The 25704-nt window shown below is 38.1% G+C and overlaps 1 protein-coding gene across 1 annotated transcript; it reads right to left on the bottom strand.

Annotated features, from left to right (window-relative positions):
- Window positions 1–499: 499 nt before the first annotated feature.
- LOC140242388 (neuronal acetylcholine receptor subunit alpha-7-like) lies at window positions 500–25704 on the bottom strand. Its single transcript, XM_072322124.1, has 8 exons — window positions 25578–25704; window positions 16320–16450; window positions 14925–14969; window positions 7924–8033; window positions 6521–6701; window positions 5606–5963; window positions 4167–4359; window positions 500–590 (listed from the first exon to the last, which is right to left on the bottom strand). Exons 1-8 carry the CDS (start codon window positions 25702–25704, stop codon window positions 500–502), a joined length of 1236 nt encoding a protein of 411 aa, XP_072178225.1.

Below are 25704 nucleotides of genomic sequence, written 5' to 3' on the forward strand. Positions count from 1 at the left end.
GTTAATCACCCCGTATCCATCGTATCCTTGTAGGTGAAGTTAAACAAAATTAATTGATAATCAATGCCGATTGGAGCCGTTTTAGAATGAAATGTGCTTCATCAATCTAAGATGCTAAAAAAAAAAATGGATTCAAAATTGTTTAATGAACAAGAAATGAGACGTAACCGTAAGCAGTGAGGATACATCTAAAAGAAGATTTTCTTTTCTGTGATTTTTCTGTGTTACGAAGAGTACCACAAGCAAGCGCGTTCTTTCAAAAGGCAAAAATCGAAGCCGGCTTACCTCCTCTGATTTTCAGTTTTCCAGAGAAAACAGAATTACCAGTTGAATGCAAAACACAACATTATGTACATCCAAGAAGTGATGGTAACTACCATGATAAGAGAGAAGAAAATCTTGTCCAGTACGATCGCAACTTCGCGCCAAGTTTGGGCAATTAGTTCTCTCTCCTGAGACGCCTGAGGGAGCTCTTCACCGCTTTTCCGCCGAGACAGACTCAATTTTCTGAGTCCAGTCTGTTTTTCCGCGCCCGGGCAGGGACCGTGTAGCTGATGTTCATGATCTTGAGCTGGTTCTTGGTCTTGATTCTGCAGGGAGTTAATTGGAGCTCTTTCCACCGGTTCGTAGTCAGCCTCGTTGGAACGGCAACGATCCCGTCCTACCAACGTTGACATTCTGTCAAATACCAGATATTAAACTATAATTTTGAGACATGTGGATTTAGTGAATGCAGCAACATCGATAGAACACATTGGTGAGAGTTTTAGGAAAATCGGACAATCCGTTCAAAAGTTATGAATTTTTGAAGTTTCTACTCAGTTACTGCTGGAGGAGAAGACTACTACAGCTTGTGATGTCACATGTGTAGAGCGATATAAAGAAAAAAAAATCCAACATGTTTTCACTTTTCTCGCATAATAAAAGAGCACTTGACTTTCCTTTTTCAGAAGGGAGGGGAAATTCATTCATTCATTTCATTCATTCATCTATTTTATTGTCCATAAAATGAAAAGTTTTTATGATTCAAGCAGCATACATAAATACACACATACATAAAACACACATTTCAAAATGAAACACAGAAAATAACAACACACGTCATTAATTTATATAAAATAACACAGAGAAACTTAACACTCAATAACAAAATGACATCCAATATTGCACCTGTTTCTTCTATATCTATCCTAAGTATATAAACACTTGCAAAATACAATGAAATACAACAACAACAAAAGGCTGCAACTGATTGACAAATTGCCCTACATCGACGTAAATAAGCACTGAATTGATCAGTGTTTTAGTAGTAGCCATGATAAAAATCATGGGCGTACATACTCGAGCAGGATTCGAACCTACGACCTCCTGATCACCGGACAGGCGTCATCTCCACTAGACCACCGAGCTTTCGCCCGACAGCAAGTGTTGGTTCTAATCCTTATAGCATGCAGCGGGTACTGCTTTGTTATTCAAATTCATGAAATTCTTCCGTCGAGATGTTTTCATTGCAACTGATTGACAAATTGCCCTACATCGACGTAAATAAGCACTGAATTGATCAGTGTTTTAGTAGTAGCCATGATAAAAATCATGGGCGTACATACTCGAGCAGGATTCGAACCTACGACCTCCTGATCACCGGACAGGCGTCATCTCCACTAGACCACCGAGCTTTCGCCCGACAGCAAGTGTTGGTTCTAATCCTTATAGCATGCAGCGGGTACTGCTTTGTTATTCAAATTCATGAAATTCTTCCGTCGAGATGTTTTCATTGCAACTGATTGACAAATTGCCCTACATCGACGTAAATAAGCACTGAATTGATCAGTGTTTTAGTAGTAGCCATGATAAAAATCATGGGCGTACATACTCGAGCAGGATTCGAACCTACGACCTCCTGATCACCGGACAGGCGTCATCTCCACTAGACCACCGAGCTTTCGCCCGACAGCAAGTGTTGGTTCTAATCCTTATAGCATGCAGCGGGTACTGCTTTGTTATTCAAATTCATGAAATTCTTCCGTCGAGATGTTTTCATTGCAACTGATTGACAAATTGCCCTACATCGACGTAAATAAGCACTGAATTGATCAGTGTTTTAGTAGTAGCCATGATAAAAATCATGGGCGTACATACTCGAGCAGGATTCGAACCTACGACCTCCTGATCACCGGACAGGCGTCATCTCCACTAGACCACCGAGCTTTCGCCCGACAGCAAGTGTTGGTTCTAATCCTTATAGCATGCAGCGGGTACTGCTTTGTTATTCAAATTCATGAAATTCTTCCGTCGAGATGTTTTCATTGCAACTGATTGACAAATTGCCCTACATCGACGTAAATAAGCACTGAATTGATCAGTGTTTTAGTAGTAGCCATGATAAAAATCATGGGCGTACATACTCGAGCAGGATTCGAACCTACGACCTCCTGATCACCGGACAGGCGTCATCTCCACTAGACCACCGAGCTTTCGCCCGACAGCAAGTGTTGGTTCTAATCCTTATAGCATGCAGCGGGTACTGCTTTGTTATTCAAATTCATGAAATTCTTCCGTCGAGATGTTTTCATTGCAACTGATTGACAAATTGCCCTACATCGACGTAAATAAGCACTGAATTGATCAGTGTTTTAGTAGTAGCCATGATAAAAATCATGGGCGTACATACTCGAGCAGGATTCAAATAACAAAGCAGTACCCGCTGCATGCTATAAGGATTAGAACCAACACTTGCTGTCGGGCGAAAGCTCGGTGGTCTAGTGGAGATGACGCCTGTCCGGTGATCAGGAGGTCGTAGGTTCGAATCCTGCTCGAGTATGTACGCCCATGATTTTTATCATGGCTACTACTAAAACACTGATCAATTCAGTGCTTATTTACGTCGATGTAGGGCAATTTGTCAATCAGTTGCAATGAAAACATCTCGACGGAAGAATTTCATGAATTTGAATAACAAAGCAGTACCCGCTGCATGCTATAAGGATTAGAACCAACACTTGCTGTCGGGCGAAAGCTCGGTGGTCTAGTGGAGATGACGCCTGTCCGGTGATCAGGAGGTCGTAGGTTCGAATCCTGCTCGAGTATGTACGCCCATGATTTTTATCATGGCTACTACTAAAACACTGATCAATTCAGTGCTTATTTACGTCGATGTAGGGCAATTTGTCAATCAGTTGCAATGAAAACATCTCGACGGAAGAATTTCATGAATTTGAATAACAAAGCAGTACCCGCTGCATGCTATAAGGATTAGAACCAACACTTGCTGTCGGGCGAAAGCTCGGTGGTCTAGTGGAGATGACGCCTGTCCGGTGATCAGGAGGTCGTAGGTTCGAATCCTGCTCGAGTATGTACGCCCATGATTTTTATCATGGCTACTACTAAAACACTGATCAATTCAGTGCTTATTTACGTCGATGTAGGGCAATTTGTCAATCAGTTGCAATGAAAACATCTCGACGGAAGAATTTCATGAATTTGAATAACAAAAGGCTGATACAACACATACAAACAAAATATTGACATGTCATCATTATGAAAATCTGGAACAACAATATCAATAAAAACTACTAATAAACTTATCCTCAACATACGTCAGTGACAACTCAAGGAAATGTGCTTGTTTTCTAAAGAATGAAATTTGTGAAACTCTCTATATATTTTCCATATATCGTTCTACGCATGTGATATCATACACTGTAGTAGTCTTCTCATCCAGCACTGACTGCGCACATACTTTTAAAATTCATAACTTTTAAACAGCTTGTCAGATTTCCCCCAAACTATCACTGATGGACTTGTCCTTAAGTTGATTTTAATACATCTGAGTACAATCAAGCAAAAAAATCAGTTGAAGTACGATTCTGCATTTTGATTTTAAAAAAATGATAAAGTCAAAGAATGTTTTAAGGTAAAGGTACAGTCGCAACCACATACGTGAATCTGCCAAGCTGATGATGCTATCAGCATGCAATACTCCCATCCAATCAGTTTCTACGCGAAAATATTATTAATTTATGTTTTGGGTGAATGATTTTCCACTTCAATCCTGTAGTTACAAGTAATCATACCTCGTGACAAATTCCACACCCTCGATCTGCTCTACCATGAAACAAATATTTCTTCTTCTTCTTCTTTTTTTCAAAGGCTAGCATAAAACCTACCTTCTATGCTCTGAGAGTAACATACTCTTGCATTCAGGGCTGGCGTAGAGTGGGAGGACGTGTGAACTAAGCATCAACCGTCGTAGGAAAGACGGGATAACCCTTTCAGCGCCGGTGTGGTAAACCCTCAGGACTATTATTGAACAGACGACTTCCACGCAACACATGGCGATCATGAGGACGAAAAAGTTGACTGGAACGACAACAACGGCAAACACAAAGAGTGGTTTGGTGAGGTATAGGGACGGAGATTTAAAAAAAAGAAGTCAGGATAAGGAAATGACAATATATATATATATATATATATATATATATATATATATATTTTTTTTTTTTTTTTTTTTACCGAAGCTGGCATCTCACGTATATAGGGCATACCAACTTGGCTTTTCAAACTATTTGATCCACGCAGAAAGCCTTAAAAGGCAGGGGCAGCAGATTTGTATGCGTGTGTGTGTGTGTGTTTGTGTGTGTGTCCATGTGTTTGTCTGCGTGTGCGTGTGTGCGTTTGTGTTTGTGTGTAAGTGATTGTTGTGGGGCTCATGGAGGTCTTCTTAATGAATTAACTTCTGTAGTTTTGATAAGTGTTTAACATACAGAATTTAGATGTAGAAATTGAAGCTATATGCCTACATTGTATTACGACCAACTAATCACATGTTCTAAAAGTAAAACAGCGAGGTGTGTAAAACAGCCTCCTATTATACACGTATACTTCCAAAAAAGTGTTTGGAGATATGTAAGAGCTTTTAGGTGTATCAAGGCTTGTTATACAAAAGAACTGAGAAAAGTGTTAAACATCACATGGTTTCATATTCATGGAGGTCGAAAGGAGTGAGGATGCAATCTGTTTTGACGGTTGATCTATTTTCACCGTATAAATGACATGTACTGGTTGACGTCTTTGCTGTAGTTATGTTATGTATTTTCTGTGCCATGCCCTTTGGACAGTGTGTACAGTGTTACTGAGTTTACTGTACCAATCGACATTCAAAGCACACAAAGGGTTAACAACCCCCTCATTATTTGTTTTGACAGCAGAAAAAACAACAACAATGCAAAATAGAGCAATGTACAAACCGGTTACAGCTCGTTATTCCGAAGGTTCGTTATTCCGAAGGCTCTTCAGTCCGAAGATTCTCTATTCCGAAGGTTCGTTTTTCCGAATTTCATTTTCGGATTAACAAATCTTCGGAATAACGAACCTTCGGAATAACGCCACAAATGTTCGGATTAACGAACCCTTTTTCATTTTCGGATTAACGAACCTCTAGGTATAGGGAATTTGTGTGTTTCGGATTAACGAACCTTCGGAATAATGAACCTTCGGAATATCGAACCTTCGGAATAACGAACAGCACCCGTACAGACCATATGCTGAGCTCTCGCGCTACATGTCCTATAAGAAAAATTACATATTTTCATGACGTCTGTTTTACCTATAATCGATGTAGACTCTCCACTGGGAGGCATCCGATCCGCCACAAGCTGCTGGAAGAGAATCAGCGCCAAAAGGTTGCTGACCGCCAGGGTGACCTTCTCACCGGAAGCCGGATGCAGCCAACAGACAAGCGCCATCAACGAAGTGAGCAGGACAGACGGAACTACGACCGTCCGCGTGTAGAACTGCGATTCGCGTCGTACGGTGAGTTGAAAGGTCACAATGGACCAGGTGCGATTGTCACAGCACAGTGCTTTGTCCACGTTGAAACCTTGGGACTTCTCCAGAATCCAGACCCCGTTCCTGTTGAAGAGGTCAAGGGTCGTGTCCCCTTGAAGAGAGAGTCTGAAATCCACCTGGAAGATGAAGGGTCTAAAGCTCAATGAACTCTATTCAATTCGACACCATGTTCAAGCTGTTTTAATAGGAGTAGGGTGCCTACAGTATATGCCGAACAGAATCGGACAAAGAATAAGAAATTTATGGCACGTTTCACGTTCACGTAATAATTGTTACTAATGAACACATCCGAAGGATCAATACTTCATTTTGCACATGAACAGGCAAATTTGAAAAGAAATCTTAAGAGTTGTACGCCACATTTCATTTCATTTTAGAGAGATTGCTAATGAGCCTTGAGTGGACGCAATGTATCAGTCCAGGTCCAGTTGTTCAACGGTTTTAGCACCTTATTATCGTTATTGTATCGCAAAATATGATTTATTGAGACAAAATAATATTAATGACCACAAATTTTGATATTTTAAAATCTACGTCATTGCATCTCCGCCCACTTGAGCACGCACGTGCGCGCTTGCGCGCGCGCGCACACACACACACATACGCACACATCACCCCAATAACTTCGATTGTAACGTCGGGTCATTAATGTACTTCTGCAGGTTTGGCTTACCATACTCTTCATCAAGGTCCAGGGCCCGAACGACAAGTTGCACATCTGAACATCGTAGGGGAAAAACGTGATATCGATGGTGCAGGCTGCAATTACGTAGGCGGGAAAATACCAATCGAGGGTGCCGTTGGAGTTGACCAGCACGTACGTGTCCACGATACTGACGAAATCTTTTTGAGCGCTGATGAATACAATAGGACGTGTGCAACTTATCACGAATTAAAGGGACTAGGCAAGGCAAATGCCTGTTGACTTAAAGGTACTAGCCCACATTTGCAAACCCACGAAAATCAAAACTGCATAAAACAGGTCCAATATGACTTCAAGTACAAGTTATAACACTAACATACCTCACCTGTTGCTCTTTGTCTATACCATTCGATAAAAGAGAGAAAAATCATCGTTTTAAAATCAATTTTCAAACCGGGTCAACCCGACCCAAAATCGAATTGCGAGCGCGGGCTAGCTACGTACATTAACTTACACATGTATCGCATGCATGTAGTACGCGCGTGGACCGGAGCTAGCGAGCGTTTATATACGCATGCATACGGTGCATTTTCATTTATTTTTATGAAAGTAATGGACTAATTGGAACGAAATTTTGCACAGGTGTTACTGCAATCATACCCAAACTCCATGCTAACTATGAGACCAATTGCTGCAGGTTTACAAATGTGAGCTAATACCTTTAACTTGATTCATAATATCCTGTACATCATTCCTTATGTGGCTAAAATGATATCTAAATAAAATTATGTGTCATTTACTACGTCTTTATAATGATATTTCTATTTTTCTTCAGATTGCACTTGGATACGCCTACAGAAAACCTTCCAACCAAATTACGATTCTGCCAGTGACATCATATTCAATAAATGCTAAAGTAGGGCCTACTAATGAACAAAAAGACATTTGAATATTGCACTTTTTGTCCTTCCCCTATGGACCGAGCATAACTTGCCTGTTTTCCTGCATTGTCTTCCAACTGTCAAGTATGTAACATGGAAACATATATCACCTGTAATATGGCACGTATCTAAATGTTATGATATGGCCACATGAACAGCTGATGAAAGTGATGTTGAGGGTATCATGAATAAACAATAAATCACACAGTTCTTTTTATCATCACCGACAGGCAAACAACATTATAGCCAGGGGCGGATCCAGGAATTCCGTAGGGGGCGGGGGGCAAAAAAAAAAAAAATATTATTGGTGCCACTTCCGGGCCTAATCAGCTTACAAGCAAAATTTTAACAATCATACAAACAAAAATCATAACGCAACTTCCTACATGGTTATTTTTATTTACATGATATTATGCATAGCATCATCATAGACTTTGTGCCTTCTAATTTCCTTTTCACACCCAATCCAAGAAACAAAAGAAAATGACTTACTTTTCGTAGAGGTTGACATCCGGTGTCCAGATATCACTTGGCCTAACTGTGGTCAGTGTCAGACCGCCGTAGTCGGCTGGATCCCACTGCAGATATTCGTCTGTCCAGATCTGATTTTGGGCCATATATGTGAAAGGTTTTTGTTTCACTTTTCTTTATTCATTTATCTTTGTTTGTTTAACACCTGACACATGCACACAAGCACTCACACACCTACAGGATTGACAAACACTGCAGAAAAAGAATAGATAAGCGGTTGCCCAGCAAAAACAAAACAAAACGTCAACAACAACAATTATCAACATTATTTTGAATGAAAATGATTGATTTTGCTTTTTTTTTTAAATGTAGGAAAATTGCATATGAAAAGCATTCTGAATTTAATGTTACAGCGATGTATGTTATAGATAGTTTTGACATAACATTACTGTATCGCACATCGCTAAAACATATTAACCGGCAGCTCCGTATATAATCAAAAGTACATTTATTGCTTTGGATACTCTTTTTTCTTTTCTTTTTTCTCTCTCTCTCTCTTTTTAATAGAATAGACATCGAAAGGGAACATTCGTAGCTGATGGCCGGCGAACTGTTGATTACAGTGTTAACCCTGCACTTCCTATAGGGCAAAGCTATCCGTGACGTACATTACCAATGTGGTTTTTACACTGCTGTCCAGGGAGCTTGTGTAATGCTATACTGTCCTGTTGTAGTGGAACTGCTACGTCACCCTTGATTAGATAGTATGCATGCTCTTCATTACCGGGAACCACACACTGCGAGCTCTCCTGCTTTTTTTTTAGCTGGACTATATGAATGAATCATTATTTGCAAGGCAGCAAGTGCAGGCTTTAGCCATTTAATCAGTGAAAGAAGTCGTGTATCGTGTTGCACACGAGTATAATACCCATTATCTGATATCATTATGCAGCATATTCTAGTACAGCATAGCTTGCTGCATAGTAGGTAAAGACTTGTGGAATATAAGAACTAGTAGATGGATACATACGCACATATTGTAGGTAGATTGATATAGTTATATAGATAGATAAGGGGCAAAGTAGATAGGTAGTGAAATGGATAGATAAATACTTAAATACAGCCCAAACATGACCAATATTTTTTGGTTCTACATTTAAAAAAAAAATGATTACACAAAACCAATGACTTTGGCCAGAGATATTCCCAGGTAAATAGGGATACCACTGACGTTTTGGTTTTGGCCTACAGTCCCTACCCCCCCCCCCCCCCACACACACACACACTTACACAGTAAAAAACTAGAAATAAACAAGAGACCTGCATTCACGTGCATGTTTGCAGATTATAACTCCACGGTACATTTTAGTTTATGTCACAAAGTATTAGTCGACTTGATGTTATCAAACTATGTCACAGAGAGAGGAAAAAAAGGAAGAAAGTGAAGGGAAAGAGAGGGAGAGAGAGCGATATAAGGGGGATGGGAGGACTTTCGTGGCAAATTGAGTTGCAGGTAATGAGATAGATATCAAAATGAAATTTCGTTGAAAGTCTGTTCACGCGTCGGTGATCTTTGGTCTACTGTACGCGCGCTCATAAATATGCATGACATTGTTGCTGAACATGATGTTGAACAGTTATTCAGCCATGAATCATTGAATTCAATCACTGAAATGGCTTTTGCAAAGCGGCATCAACGCACCCTGCTACAACGATTCTTTCAAAAATGACCTTTAGCTATGAAGTTGCATTCTGTGTGTATGTGTATTATCGGATGGACGATCTCACAAAATTGCCATATCCAGTCTCATTAGACGAAGACACATCGACTAAATAAACAAGTAGATCTACTATATGACTTATTTATTTCCGGAAGGCCTACCTTGTCACAGTGTCCGGTCATAATAATTGAAGTACTACACTCTAAGAAAAAAAGGTTCTCAAATGGTTCTCGTCGGCTCCAAAATGGTTCTCATCAGATGGTTCTCGCAAAATGGTTCCGATGAGCACCTATAAATGGTTCCCAATCGAAATGGTTCCGTTCGTCACCATTTGCTAGTATGCGACCCAGTCCCCGAGTGTTATTTGTGGTACTCCTGCAGGTCAAACAATATCTTTAGGTCCACTTTCATTTTTCCCCTTGCTGTATATTCGAATGTCAGATGTAAGAATCACCAAAAAATGTGGTATTGGTACAAAAATATTGCATTTGCTTCTACTGCTGTGATAATAAAAAGTACATATTGTTTCTATCGTAGACTAATGACTTCTCTTGGCTGCGTGCCAACTGACAGCTGCCACCATCCAATTTAGCGCTCGATCAGATATGCGTACGCGTAAACGCACACATACTAGTACTGCACTGTTGCACCACCGCATGGGAATCTTGTGTATGTAGCCATCGCGCGCGCCGCGGCTATGTAGCCCTGTGCTGCCTGCCTAGCGCCTGCCACCCGCCTAGCTAGCTATGCAAACCTACCACCACGCTGCGGCTAGAGTGGACACACATAATACGTACAGTAGGTAGGTCTGTATGCATCACAGGCACCCGGTACCATAACGAACGGCACCCGGTAACGTTAGACATTAATTTTGTCAAAGTGGACTGGAAACGTGTCACTGTCAATTCCATTTTCGCCATGGCAGTCATCACAATTTAGGAGAATAGGTAAGATTTTTAGTTTTAATGTGGTTTCATCTCATTTTTAGATGACATTCGTTGGTACAAAATCAAGTTAGATTCATCACTCAGTTTTCAGTCAGGCTCAGTGATTAACCTGTGGCGATAACGGTTAGATCCTAATGTTAGATCTAATTTGATCGAAGCTGTTATCTTGTGTAATGTTTACCAGGTACAGTACGATCAAGATCTAACAATAACATGTTAGGCCTAACGTTAACGTTAATACTTTACAATTAGAAATTTGGCATAGCAATAATGGGCTAGCCCGAACAGACGCCGTGTTTATGCGGAGCATATGGCTGTCACGTTTTTATAGCGACTGGGCCGGGCTAAGTTGCTTAGTTAGGCCTGCATGTAACGTTTATGCCTATTAAAAGTAGAGTCTACAAACTCCGAAACACAGCCCGAACGCCGAACGCAAAGATATAACTGTGTATAAGGAGCGCCCCGGGGTAATGCACCGGTACATGCAATAAGGAAATTTGTTCTATAGGGTCCTATAAGTTATAATTGTTGTTATAGTGTTAACGTTCGGAGCCAATTACTAGAGGTCGTACAGCCCAGTAGGCCTAGGTCAAAATCTCTTCAGTATGTTTTAATTTCAGGCTTGTTCTTAAGGAGTCACGTCATGTATGATGTAATGCTGTGTTATGTTTATCGAATTATAGCAATGACTTTGTTTTATTAACGCGGTGTAGGTCTATTGTATCTTTCAATTCATATGTCAGGGAAGTGGACACACCGACATGCACAGAAACCAGGGAACAAGTAACTCCGGCCGGGACGATAACCAGTACGGACGTGTTTGGGTCGCTGGTGCGGTTAGGGAACAAGGTAGACTCTACATTGATCAGAGAGACAGCCCGTGACAGACCGTTGACAACATCGGCCAGAACCGTAGGCTTAACACTAGCCAAGAATGAGCTGGGCGGCCACAAGAATTCATCGATCAGAATAAGAGCCCGGGATAGCCCATCCACAGAACCGGCGGGCTAGTCGAGAATGAGCTGTGTGGCTAAGACAATACATCGATCAGAATGACAGCCCGTGATAGCCCGTTGACAGCATCAGACAGAACCCTGGGCTATAGTCAAGAATGAGCTAGGTGCCCAAAAGAATACATCGATCAGAATGACAATTTTAGCCCGGATAGCCCGTTGACAGCATCGACCAGAAACCTAGGCTAGCCAAGAAGGAGCTGAGTTAAAGAGAAAACACTGATGCTGCCAGGGAAAACCTTTTAGAAATATGTAGATAGGGTAGGTAAGTCCGTTTGCATTGACTTCTATAGTGTATTTTATAGCTGCTCTTTCAGAATCTGCCGTCAACCAAAAATTCATGTCTGGCGACTTTTTGTTGGTTTGTGTGATGGAGGGTCACATATGTTTTGTTATGATCCCAATACAGTATTTGCAATTTACAATGTATCAGTGATAATGTTTCACTATAATTCGCATTTAACAGCTTTGAATCAACTGTATTGGGGGGGGGGAGGGGGGTAGACGTAATGAGATCAGACTGGATGCCAATCTGAGAAGTGGAGTCATTTATAGTTTTAAACTTTAAAAGCACAAACGGAAAATGCTCTTTATACTTCTCCAGTCACTGTGTGGTCGATTTCTGCACACTTTCAAAGTTTGCACCTAGACTGGTAAAACTTATTGCATTTATACCCATGCAGGAATAACGTATTGTGTAGAGAATTGAATATTATGTAATTTATTTCAAAGCACTGATGCACCTCTTGTCACCAGTTTATGCTGTTTTTGCAGAAATACAAAATGTACATGTACATGTACGTGGTGGTGGTGTTTAAAAGACTGCTGCCAAATTGCTAACAACATATCATTGTCATAGGCAGGTTATAGGACAGCAAATTCTAACCTCAGCTTTAGGTCTGCATTGTAGTTTACTCTAATGAATTTATGGCTCTGCTTTTAAAAAAGTGTAAATATTTATTGATTCCCAATGTTATACATTTTAGATAATGGTTGAGGAATTTTGTTCATTCATGCTTGTGAAACTATGTGGGTGTGGTATCCTAGCTCTTTTCCCCTTATTATCCTTCACATTATAAAACAATGTGTTCTTTTGTGTGTGTGTGTGTGTTTCCTAGGACATGCTGTAAATTGTCAGAGGTCATGATTAACCCGAATTGATACTCTTCTTGTATTTGCAGTTGTATAGATGTGTCTATGGTGCTTTCAAATTGCAGAACAAAAAAAAGGCACTCGTATGCAAACAAAGATAAGTTAATTCAAGTACTCGACGTTATAAATGTGAAGTGAAGTGAAGTGGAGAAGTGTAAAGCTTATCCTCTCCCAAGTGTCATACCAGCAATATAATGTGTGTTTTCTGTGACAATACCAAAGGTCCTGTTTAATGGAATTGTTTTCCTGCCCTTTGTAGTTGCTTTTAGGACAAATATGCTTTAAAAGAAACCAAAAAAAGACACCAAACAAACTAGCAAATATGTGGAAAAAGTTCCTCATACTACTTATAAGTAATGTACTTGACTACTGCCTATCTTAAGACTGACACAATTACTGTATCTCATCCATGCAGGAATTATTTCACAGAGAATTAGAAATTTTGTTATGTATTTCAAAAGCCTGATGCACCTCTTGCTGTTTCATATCATCTGTACAGAGATGTGTGATGGTGTTTCAAGAAGTGCTTGGTACACAAATGACACATATTGTGGAAAAAAAAAATTAGTGAACAAATGAAAATATTTTGTTAAGAATATTTGACAGATTATAACATGACAAATACAAACCTCACCTTTAGATTGTAAAAGTTAAGGTGAATAAATACATTTCTGCGAATTTGTGAAAGAGCAAATTTCTATGGTTTTCAGTTATTGAGTGATGTTTCATGAAAAAATATTGGTGAATTTCATGTACATGTGAAAGTTTGTTTGCCAAGTCCGATAAGTCCATTTTTGAAGATTTTGAAGAACGGTCTCTGTCATAAAGTACAAAAATAATACATGTACCTTTTAAATGATATATTGGTTTTGATGGTCAAAAGAAGCAAACATTTTCTTATTATTCTCTTTATTTTTCTTGACCTTTAATCGCAAATATCTCCATTTGGCAAATATGGACTTATCGGTTTTTGCGAACAAACTCATCATGTACACGTTTGTATTCATGCTTGTGAAACTGTGTGTGCATGGGTGTGTTATCCTTGCTTTTTTTTTTTCAGTGTCAACGATAATGTATGACATGCTTATGTATTGCTAATATGTAGGTTTTGTACGAATGTTTGACTGATGAGATGAAATTCAGTTCAATTCATTTCATTTCAAATGAGTTTGTGATGCACATTTTCAATGCAGATATGTACAAATGTACTCAGTACCTTTAAGAATGGTGCCAGTGAAGCAACTTACCAGCACTGCGTGTGAAACACACAGAAAATACACAGACATCAATTCACATACTACATTCTAAGAAAAAAAAAAAAGGTTCTTTTGAGCACCATTAAATGGTTCTCAGCACTGTCACAATAGCGACACCTTTTTTGGAGCCTGTGAGAACCTTTTTAAATGGTGCCTGTCAGCACCTTTTAACATTGGTGCCCATTAGAACCTTTTCCAATGAAATGGTTCTCATGAGCACCTTTTGAAAAGAGTCAAAAAGGTGCCCATCTTTAGTCAAAAAGGTGCCCATGGGCACCTTTCAAATGGTACTCACGAGCACCATTTCATCGGGAAAAAGGTTCTGATGGGCACCTTTTGCAAAAGGTGCCGACAAGCACCATTTAAAAAAGGTTCTCACGAGCACCAAAAAGGGTGTCGCTATTGTGACAGTGCTGAGAACCATTTAATGGTGCTCAAAAGAACCTTTTTTTCTAAGAGTGTAGTACTTTTTTATAACAGCAGTATCGAAAACTTTGTAAAGACAGAAGCACTGGAAGCACTTTAAACGAGTCGTTACTAACAACCAACTAGCAGTTCATCACCACTGAAGAGTTATTTGGATGTTCATCTAAATCAAGGAATCATCGTGATACACAATACTACAATGATAAAGCGACAACAGAAAAAGAATACATTGTAGAACGCTAGCTTTTTCACTTTTCCTGTCTCTCTATATATTTAGACTGAATTATGTAATTACACACTCAAATGCCACACACACACACAGTATAAACAATATATAATATATATTTTATATATATATATATACATGTATATATATATTTATATATACATGTATATATATAGGTATATATATATATATATATATATATATATATATATATATATATATATATAATTCTGCATACATTTGAGTTTATACATGAACATTTTACCCCAAGATGTACTTACCATTCTCATGTACGCTAGAAGAGTGAGTTGTTGGTTCGCTTCATTCTGAGATGAGGAAGCAAAGGATGACAATCAAAAATTACAAGAAACGTAGAAGAAATTCTTCTCTCTGATCACACCCGCCGCCCTTCCTCACGCAAGCTGATATTATTGATATTATAAACGTCTTACAATGGAGGGTTTATTTGTATTTATTTGTATTTATTTGTATGTTCACAGTTGCTTCAACAAATAGAGTGAAATTCAAGTAACAATATAGGTTTCAATGCAATCGAAATGATATTAGAGCTGTGATAGATAGGAGATCAACATTCTTCTTTTTTTTTTGACATAGTGACATCAGTCACAAAGGGGACAAACTATGACAATTACACAATTTTTTCCTCAGTTACAAAACACTGATTTGTCACTCGTCTTTGATTGACTGACTGATTGATTGATTGATTGATTGATTGATTGATTGATTGATTAATCGATCGACCGATTGATTGATTTACTCATGGACTGATTTGAATTTATCTGTTCACAAAAAAACAAAAACAAAAAAACAATTGCAATGATCAGTACAATACAATAATTTTTTTTTTTCCTGAATGAAATGATAGTCAGCTTGCATACTTTAGCAACAAATGGTAATACGGATATATAACTTCGTAGAGCAAATGTCTTGGGGGCTCGTAAATTATGAACACAGCATTTATTCCTTAGGCGCCCTAAGTACAAAAATAAAGAACTGAAGCTCTGTTTGTTAGAAAGGGAAAAGGACGAGAAATTAAGAAATAAAGAGAGTAGACGAGTTTATCTGGACTCAGTCTAGTTGCTAAATGAATTGAATTGAATTGAATTGAATAGTGCATGCACTCTTTTATCGGCACGGAAATTGGCTTCGAAAATCGTCTGAAATACTTTTTCTTTTCATGTAAAAGAAAATACCACTTTCAATTCGTTTTTATCTTCATTGAAGCGTATTAAAAACAACCTTAAATCCAGAAAGTATCATAGTTTTGAAAAGAAATCGCAGTAATTCTAGGTTTTAATTCTAGAACGTATGTTCTCTTATTGTACTTTTCATAATAATGCATGTATTTTTACATGAAATGACATGTAATTTGTGAAAAATAATCTTCAAAGAAATCTTGAATTATGCAGTTGTATTTTCCTGGTAGAAAAATAATTTTAATAAGAGAGATTTCAGGCAGAATCTGATAAACTTATAGAACAAGCAACTTTTTTGGTATTTAAAAACAGGAGTGTATTAAAGGGTATCTGTGACGTAATTTCGTTGAGATTTTTGTTAGAATTGGCAAGTGTTGTGGGGGGGGGAGAGGGTTTGTGGGTGAAACGAGAAATAAAAATCCAATCTAGAGACATGAATGTACAGCTCATCTCACTCACAAAATCAAGGAGCTCAACCGGAAGGAGTCGGAAGTACACGTTGGATGGATGGCTGAAATTCTTGACTGGTCTGACGGAGCGGGGCCCATAATTATCCAAAAGGTGAGCGACCAAGGTCTTCTCATAGCCCTCTTCAGACGTTACAGACGAGCAGCGACGAAAATTGGCGAGTGCATAAAAAAAAAAGAACATAGAAAAGATTTTGACTGTCTCATAATTTACGTGTTACCGTGGCTCTGTAATTGCACGCTCCACATGCCGACAAAATTGGGGGATTTCCTTCATTCTCTTGTTGGTAAATAAATTGAGTGTAAGTGCAAAAATGACCTTGAAAAATTATATTTTGAAAGCAATCTCTACAATGGTTTATGTTTAGATAGACAGACAACAGTGATTTGTAAGGTTGTAATTCCATGAATTGAATTCGATGTGTTTGCTTTGTGTGTGTGTGTGTGTGTGTGTCTGTCTGTGTGTCTTATGTCATATTAATTTCACCTTATATGAAGTCAAAGAAAGAGACACATAAGTATAGGCCGAAATCAATGAATGACTCAGTTAACAATAATCAAAAAAGATGAATGCAAATTATATCTAGAAAAAGTCATAATGAAGATAGATAACGTTATTTTTCCATAAATTACTCTAATCAATTCTGAATTTCATATTGTTGTTTTTGCTGCTTGAATTTCCGTAAGATGAACATACAATCTAAGATGTTAACATCATAGTACAATGTACGTGAAATTCACTGAAACATGTTGAATAACAATCAATACTTCAGGGACGATTATTATTATTCATCACTTTTAAAGGTAGGGGATACCTTTTACAGACCTCCCAAAATGCAGCAAAACATTAAATATGAACCTCAGGGGACTTGTTTAGGCCACTGCTGAGAAATTTGGAAGTCAACAGTTATCTACAATTTGAATAATGCACAAAACTCAACTACTCAGTAGTTCTGTGTGTCAGCCACACTTAAGCCTTTTTGTTGCAGTCTTCTGTATTTTTTTATCTATAAACACAAATCTAAAAGTATAAGAGCTGATGTAATAGCATAATAGAGTGTGTGGCAAGAATGTATATAGAAATGTTTGTAAGTTTTGATGAACTTTCTTCACAAAATATACATGATGGACACACATGCAGTGCATGGGTCTGCAAAGGTAGCCTAGCAATGTACTGGAATTTACGGTGAGCCCCGCAAAAAATTCAATTCAAAATCTAACGGTCAATAAAAATGTACTAGATGTTACCTTCCACTTTCAATACTTTATGGGAGTTTCTAAAATGATACTCTCTTCAACATACCACTGTATTTATACAACTCTTCATTTAAGGCATGCAAATGGGATTCCCTACCTTTAATAGGTGAAATTGGTTTTAAAAAAATCACGTTATCATCAATGTTTATTGATAGGTTTCTGCATTCTGTTTATAGGGGTACCATTTGAAGAGTTTGTTTGCAAAAACCGATAAGTCCATATTTGTCAAATGTAGATATTTGCGATTAAATGTCAAGAAAAATAAAGAGAATGATAACAAAATTTTTGCTTCTTTTGACCATAACTTCAAAAATATACCTTTATATGTAGTGACCAATATATCATTTAAAAGGTATTATTTTGTACTTTATGACAGAGACCGTACTTCAAAATCTTCAAAAATGGACTTATCGGTTTTTGCAAACAAACTCTTCATTTGTTGTATCAAAAATACCAACATAACAGAAAAAGTAATTAAAACAAAAGGATTAGAAATATTAAATGCTATGCAGAGACAAATGCTAAAAGAGAGCACATGATCATGGTGCTCGGATACTTTCATTTAAATGCCATCTTACATTAGATGTCCTACCTGATTGCGAGTTGAACATGATTAGAGAGCAAACAGCCCCCCCCCCCCCCCGTCTTCCTGGCTGGTGGTGCTCATGCTCATTAATTAAAATTTACATAATGTTTCATCCGAATGAGCTAGTTCAAGTGAACAGTCACAGTGTGCAGACAATATCAAGATAAACATCGGAAAGTACCTCAGAATGAAATAATTATCGAGGAAATTTCTTCCTGCCTCTGGATAATGACAACAAGCCTGTTTCAGAGTCACCATCTCTCTTCCTTGCCAATATTACTGATTCCTTCCCAATTCATCAATCCCTTTGCAATTTAAGAATGTCACGGAGGAAATCATTGCAATTATGAAATATAGAACTAAAACGAATATTGAACTTCCCTCACCGTCCCAGTTTCTTATCTATTCTAATGTCTCGGAAGTCAAATGCGATTACGATGGATTTTCAAAAATGAGGCAATGTATGCATGCCACTCGTGTGCTTTATTCGTCAATCAGCATGCCTAATAATGAAGCCTTGAATAGTCTCTGGCAAAGCTAGAGTATGCTTGATACAAATTGTCAATGAATAGCGACTGCCTTATCCACCTAGTCTATATTGTGTCACCATCGCATTTCACTTGGACTGATGCACACTCCCACTGAATGACATTGCTGACTTTATCGGATAGACCAACGTTTGACGGATTTTCTAATTGTTGATACAGTAACTTGGCTGGTTTAACAATTAAGTACCTAAGTAGGCTCCTACATAAATCGTTATGGCAGCGTAAACAATGATTATTTGAAGTGCCGAGCAAAACTGCAAAGAGAATTCATTGACCAGATCGAGTCGCAAGTAAGCTAACCTCAACTTCAAACTATTGTGTGTTTTCAATATTGCCATAAACTCAACAATATAATGGATATACACATATGCATAAAGCATTATATACATTACATTGTATATATATATATATATATATATATATATATATATACATATATATATATATATACATATATATATATATTTATGTGTGTGTGTGTGTGTATTATAATATACATAATACACATAATTATGTATAATTGTTGTAATTGCTCCTCGTACTAGAAATAGCAATATGTCATAATAGAGGAATGCATTAAATGTTAATTGCCTTGATTTTATATATACTGATATATATATATATATATATATATATATATATATATATATATGTATATATATGTGTGTGTGTATATATATATATATCATATATATAGATACGAGGAGAGGGGCTTCTTACAAGAGTGCATGATTGGCCAAGTTCAACAAGGTACACACTGCCACGAAAGGTACTATATATATATCAATGGATGGAAGTGACAGAGGCAGTCCGGTGTAACTGATTACTCACAGAGGAATGAACGATGCTTTCTCTGTTACGATCTTAACAAGGTACGGTTAACTGAACTAAATCGTCAACTCCTCTCCCTAAATTATGGATGATTCACGCATGATTGTGAGTCAATATCCATTAGTCTTGAAGTCATGCTAGTTACGAGAGGAGAGTGTAGCATGCTTGTTAAGTTTGAATCAAGATATATATATATATATATATATATATATATATATATATAGGGAGAGAGAGAGAGAGAGACGAATCAATGCTTCGTTTCCTTGAATGGAGAGCAGGGATAAAAGGAACAGCAGAAGACGAGGAAGAGGGAGAACTGATTGACGGGTAAAGGAGAAGGGAAATTGGAATAGAAAATAGAGCCAAAAGAGTTACAAGAGAGATGGGGCGGAGACGATCTTGAGTTTAGGGGAAAAAACACGGTGGCCCCGCGGCACTTGCAAATAGAATGTTATGAAATTTATCTCCTTTCATGCTCATTTTCCCTCTTCAAAGTATTAACGCTTTAAAAGAAAGCATTAAAAAACAAAACAAAACTATACAACGAACAAGAAATATCGTGCATGTTTGGTCTACTGATCAAGGCAAAAGAAATACCTCGCATGTTCCTGTAAATTCAATAAACTACGTGAAGAAGAACCAAATACAACTGAAGTGTACCAACAACAAAACAAGCTTCGAAATTCAAGCATTTTTACAGGGAATACGATGCTCATTTTTTTTTTCTTTGAAAATGTTACCGTAAACCTTTTGTTGCTTTTTAAGTCGCGTGTATAGGGTAAAGTATGAAGTCTGGCTACTGACAAACTAACGAACATTGTATCATGGGTTATTTTGGTCCATAAAGTTTATCGTGTTGATTTATTTGGCAGAAAAGCTTAAGATGTAATTCAATTCGCAATTTCCGTCAGAACGTTTACTAATATGAATCTTCCAGTGCGGTGGTCATTAGTGCCAAAATATCTGTCCATGGCGTTTTCTCGAGTCAGTTTAGGCGGATCCTTTGGCTTGCTACTGTTTGCGCGGCATCTTTTATTCTAATTACGTTGGAAGTTGCTCAAGTTTTCTCATTGCGTGTGAGCTTTGGTTATCATTTTACAGGAGAAATTGTCTAAAATGACTACCCATTTGATTTTCAAATCCTGACAGTACAATGATCTTGCAATTAGAATATACTTTGAATGTAAGTTGAAATTAAACAAAAAAAAATAGGTGTAAATTCAACCCATTGGTCAGACATTAATCCGTATGCTATTGAGACTGATATATTTTTATATTTGGAAGTGCTTTAGTTTGGCTATAGGCTTGATAAGCAATGTTTTGATGTAAAAACAGACGAGCCACTTGCCTAAGATCATTACACTTGTAAGATGTATATTCGGGTGATTTTAATAGAGATAGTCAATGTAAAATATGTTGGCTTTCTGAAGAAAATATACATTACATGAGATAAATAAGCCATAACAGCACAGCAGGCGAGAAGATTAGTAGGTCCATCATACGTTGTATGATACTTTTCTATGCATACATTCAGATAATCTAAATGGTTTACATGTACGAATCTTTTGTCACCTCTTCAATCAGTGATAGATATATACAAAGATCATCACTTGATTAGTAATCTCAAATTCTCGAAACCCGCAAGACAATAATAATAGAACGTAAGCTCCGTGTCAGAATGAAAACTTTGTCGTCTTTAGTAACCAAAAGTACCCGTCATCTTGAGAGAAACTACCCTTAAGTATTTCCTCAACTGATGCCAAATAAATTGTAATATCGAACCCCACAAGAAATCTGTTCTTTAAGCTTTCTAATTATCAACGTCAGGATCACTGATGAATGAAAAAATTAAGCTCTCATCTTTTGTTTGATTAGTATCTCTTTCCTTTATGTGGGCCTGTAGATAAGAAAGAGGCGGGGTGTTGTTGCTCATTAGTATTGCATCTTTTATCGTTAAATTTCTAATTTCATTTCATAAGTTTTTAAAGTTGCGTTGGATATCTGTACACTGCACCAGCCACCTAAAAATCGAAGTACTGAAATGGAGCTACTTCTAACCATCCTGACGAGCCAGCCCCTTCCCCTTGATCCCGGAACCTCTTCAATTATGCGGTCTTTGCCAAGGGCACACTTCAAGCACGACATAAACCTATGTCCATTCATCAGTGGTCCTACCAATATAGAGCAATGTCTGATCCAGTTTACACACTCATCCAAGCAAATCGTCTCACCGTAGACTGTTAACACCACACGTCAAGACAAAACAATTATTTGAGGAAGAAAATTATTGACAGTGTGCTTTCAGAAAGAGTTCTTGGACGTGTGGTATATATCAGGAATATCTATCATGACTTGATGGATTTATCAAGGTAAGGCCAAAAAAAAAATTGTTTGTTTGCCCTTAATTGTCAAAAGCCAAGAGGGTCGGTCGGTCGGTTTTTTTTTTTTTTGGTTTTTTTTTTTTTTTTTTAATACAGGGTACCCTTTTTTCCATGTCAATGCACTCAAAACTCCAAGGGATTCATTCAAATTTACGTCTTGCCAGGGCCCGGTACGCGAGGCAGCTGACAAACACTTATAACGTTCATCTTTGTTAAATTTTGCAAACAGCTCCAAAAAAGTACCTTCCAGTGAGATGCTGGCAACTGAACTCCAAACAGTTTTGGTGCCATGACAGCTGGTAACGGATGCTGCAAAAGTAGCCATCTTGTGAAGGGCTGCACACTAACCCATTTTTTTCTGCCGGTCCGACCTGTCTCTGTGGGACCGGTAAATGCCCCGTTTTACCATTTTTACAGGTCCGAACAGAAAATTTACCGGTCAACAACAACAACATAAAAAACATTAAATGACTTGCAAACTTATTTTCTTGTTTTTTATGGATGTACCCCCCCCCCTCGTGTATATTATACAGATTAATATTTTTTTTTAACTTGCATTATAATTATTGCACAAGAAATTTGAAAATAAAGACAGGAAAAATTAGAATGTTTGTTTGTGAATTACATGTAGTGTAAAATGATAATGAACAAAATCAGATTGTATCAAATGCGTTTGTGACTTTTTTCTAAACATCAGCGCACGAACTTGCTGCGTAACCTGCTCTTGGTGGTCAGTTGGATTGCGATGATTTAATGAATTATTTTAGCTGTGATATTTTCTGATGCACGCGATACAAGGGGTTCTTTATTTTTCTCCCGATAATCTCTTCGCATTTGTGCATGCGTTCTTGAAAGGTACACGACATGCAGGGCCGAATTCGCAATCCTTTTTGCGCCCATTTCCACCTCAAATATTAGCGGGATTGTGACGATTTCATGAATTAATTCGGCTGTAATATTTTACGATGCACGCGCCAAAAGGGGTTGAAAATGCGTCCTTTATTTTTTCCCGATAAACTCTCCGAATTTCGTAAGTGCGTTCTTAAAAGGTGTACCACACGGCCGAATTCATAATGCTTTTTTGCGCCTATTTCTTCCTCAAATGTCAGCGGGATTGTGACGATTTCATAAATTACTTCGGATGTAATCTTTTGTGATGCACGCACCAGCTAGAATGGTTGAAAATGCGTTCTTTATTTTTCTCCCCATAATCTCTTCGCATTCCGTAAATGCGTTCTTAAAAGATATACGACACGACCAAAAATCATGATTCTTTTTGCGCCTATTGTTTCCTCAAACTTCAACGGGATTGCGATGATTTTATGAATTATTATTCGGCTGTAATCTTTATGATGCACGGGCCAAAAGGGGTTGAAAATGTGTCCTGTATTTTTCTCCCTATAATCTCTTCGCATTTCGTACATGCGTATACGACACGGCCGAATTTACGATCCTTTTAGCGCCTATTTCTACATCAAATATCAGCGGGATTGCGATATTTCGTTAATTATTCCGGCTGTAATCTCTTGTGATACATGCACCAGAAGGGTTGAAAATGCGTTCTTTATATTTCTCCCCGTTAATCTCTTCGCATTTGTGCATGCGTTTTCAAAACTATACACTGCATGCAGGGCCGAATTCGATAATCTTTTTGCGTCTATTATTGTTTACTCAAATTTTAACGGGATTTCGATATTTTCATGAATTACTACTCGGCTGTAATCTATATGATGCAAGCGCCGAAAGGGGATGAAAATGTGTCCTTTATTTTTCTCCCGCTAATCTCTTCCCATTTCGTACATGCGTGCTTAAAAGGTATACGACACGGCCGAATTCACATTCCTTTTTGCGCCTATTTCTACCTCAAATATCAGCGGGTTTGTGGCGATTTCATTAATTACTTCGGATGTAATCTTTTGTAATGCACGCACCAGAAGGGTAAAAATGTGTTTTTTATTTTTCTCCCGATAATCTCGTCGCATTTGTGCATGCGTTTTGATAACCAACACGGCATGCAGGACTGAATTCAAGATCCTTTTTGCGCCTATCATTTCCTCAAATTTCAACGGGATTGCGTTGATTTCATGAATTTTTATTCGGCTGTAATCTTTTATGATGCACGTACCAAATGTGTCCTTTATTTTTTTTTTCTCTCCTCTATAATCTCTTCGCATTTCGTACATGAGCTTTTGAAAGGTGTACGACGCGGCCGGCCGAATTCATGATCCTTTTTGGGACGATTTCTACCTCAAATTATGTAAGCGGGACTGCGATGATTTCATGATTTTTTTTTTTCTCCCTAGTATTATCTCTTCACATTTTGTGCATGCGTTCTTAAAAAGTACACGGAAGGGCCGATTTCGTGATCCTTTTTGCGCCTATCTTCATTGTGAGATCATTCTGAACGAATGAAAATATTCATTTGTGAAATGACTGTGTAAAATGAAACTGAACGCAATCAGATCCATTTACTGTATCGCTGAATATCGAATACGTTTTTACTTTTCTAAAAATCGACACAAGTAAATTAGTTCTAACATGTCAACTGCCACGCTGCTGCGAAGCCGGGATCGGATCGTGAGTAAAATGACCCAGAAATGCGTGCGCTTCTAATTTTATCAATGCTTCTTGTCTGGCATGACCGCCGATTGCAAGCAAACGAAAAGCAGTTACTCTGTACATGCTTTGCATGTATTGCATGGCATGGCAGTGCGTGAGCAGCGCCAATGCGCAAGCTAGCGCGAATAACTGGTCGCCAGTGTGCAGCCCTGTACTAAGTGCATATTTTGGTGCATATATGCATTGATTGGATTTCGTGTGCGTGCACGCATGTGAGCCAAAAAGGTAGCTACATTGTAGCATGCAATGCATGCTATAAAACGTAGCCTGTGGACCCGCGCGGCCCGAACACAATTACGACGGGTCGATGAGATGAAAAAAACAAACATTTTTAGACTTTTTGTAATTCTTTCTCTAGCTTAAAATGGATAATTTTGGGTTTAAAATCATTCACAAATTTGTAGAAGATGAAATTTGCGGAAAAAACATAAACTTGAAAGAGCAAAAAAAAAAAAAAAAAAAAAAAAAAAAAAAAAAAAAAAAAAAAAAAAAACGCGACCCGAAATTTCCGTGATTTTCGGTCGGTCGCGAAGGGCAAACAAACCATTTTCTTTTTGGCCTAATGTCCTTTACTGGTGATGTTTTTTTTTTTTCATGTAATCAGATATCTATACACATGTAATATATAATTAAGGCTTGATTTGTCTCTTAATTTACTAATAAGAAAGCCTACATCAGCTATAATACTAATATTTCTGCATTCATTTTTGTGTGTAGGCCTATACTTAAACCATTGCACACAGCAAGATTAACATTTGTTCAGTCCTGTAGACATTTTTAGGCATCGTAATGCAGTAAAAATCAATGAGGGGGATGGAGAGTGAGATGGTCCTTCCCATATCTCGGTAAACCCCCCCCCCCCCCCTTCCCATCGAAAATATGTTCTTGTTTACTTAACGCAAATCCTAGTTGCATTTCTGTCTTACAACTTAGAATGTGTAGTCCATGAAACGTAAATGAAATACGATTCGCACTGCCCTGGGCATACAGTTTACATACATAAACATAAACATGATAAATGAACTCACCATCAGCGGTAGATATTGACAGATCGATAGCAATCAGCCATGCCAACCAAAGCAGTCGCACTGCAAGGAGGCGAAATTTTTGCCCAGTTGTTGCGGACTGGAGTCGGTAGCTGCTGGTGGTGGTCAT

Source organism: Diadema setosum, chromosome 19 (genome assembly GCF_964275005.1).
Source record: "Diadema setosum chromosome 19, eeDiaSeto1, whole genome shotgun sequence".
In the NCBI taxonomy this organism is placed as follows: Eukaryota; Metazoa; Echinodermata; class Echinoidea; order Diadematoida; family Diadematidae; genus Diadema; species Diadema setosum.

Coding starts and splice junctions, on each gene's coding strand:
- LOC140242388 (XM_072322124.1), bottom strand. CDS start 25,704: ATGACCACCACCAGCAGCTACCGACTCCAGTCCGCAACAACTGGGCAA. Junction 5,964..6,520: donor GGACCTTGATGAAGAGTATG/GTAAGCCAAACC, acceptor TTCATCTTCCAG/GTGGATTTCAGACTCTCTCT. Junction 591..4,166: donor TTACTCTCAGAGCATAGAAG/GTAGGTTTTATG, acceptor AACTCCCTGCAG/AATCAAGACCAAGAACCAGC.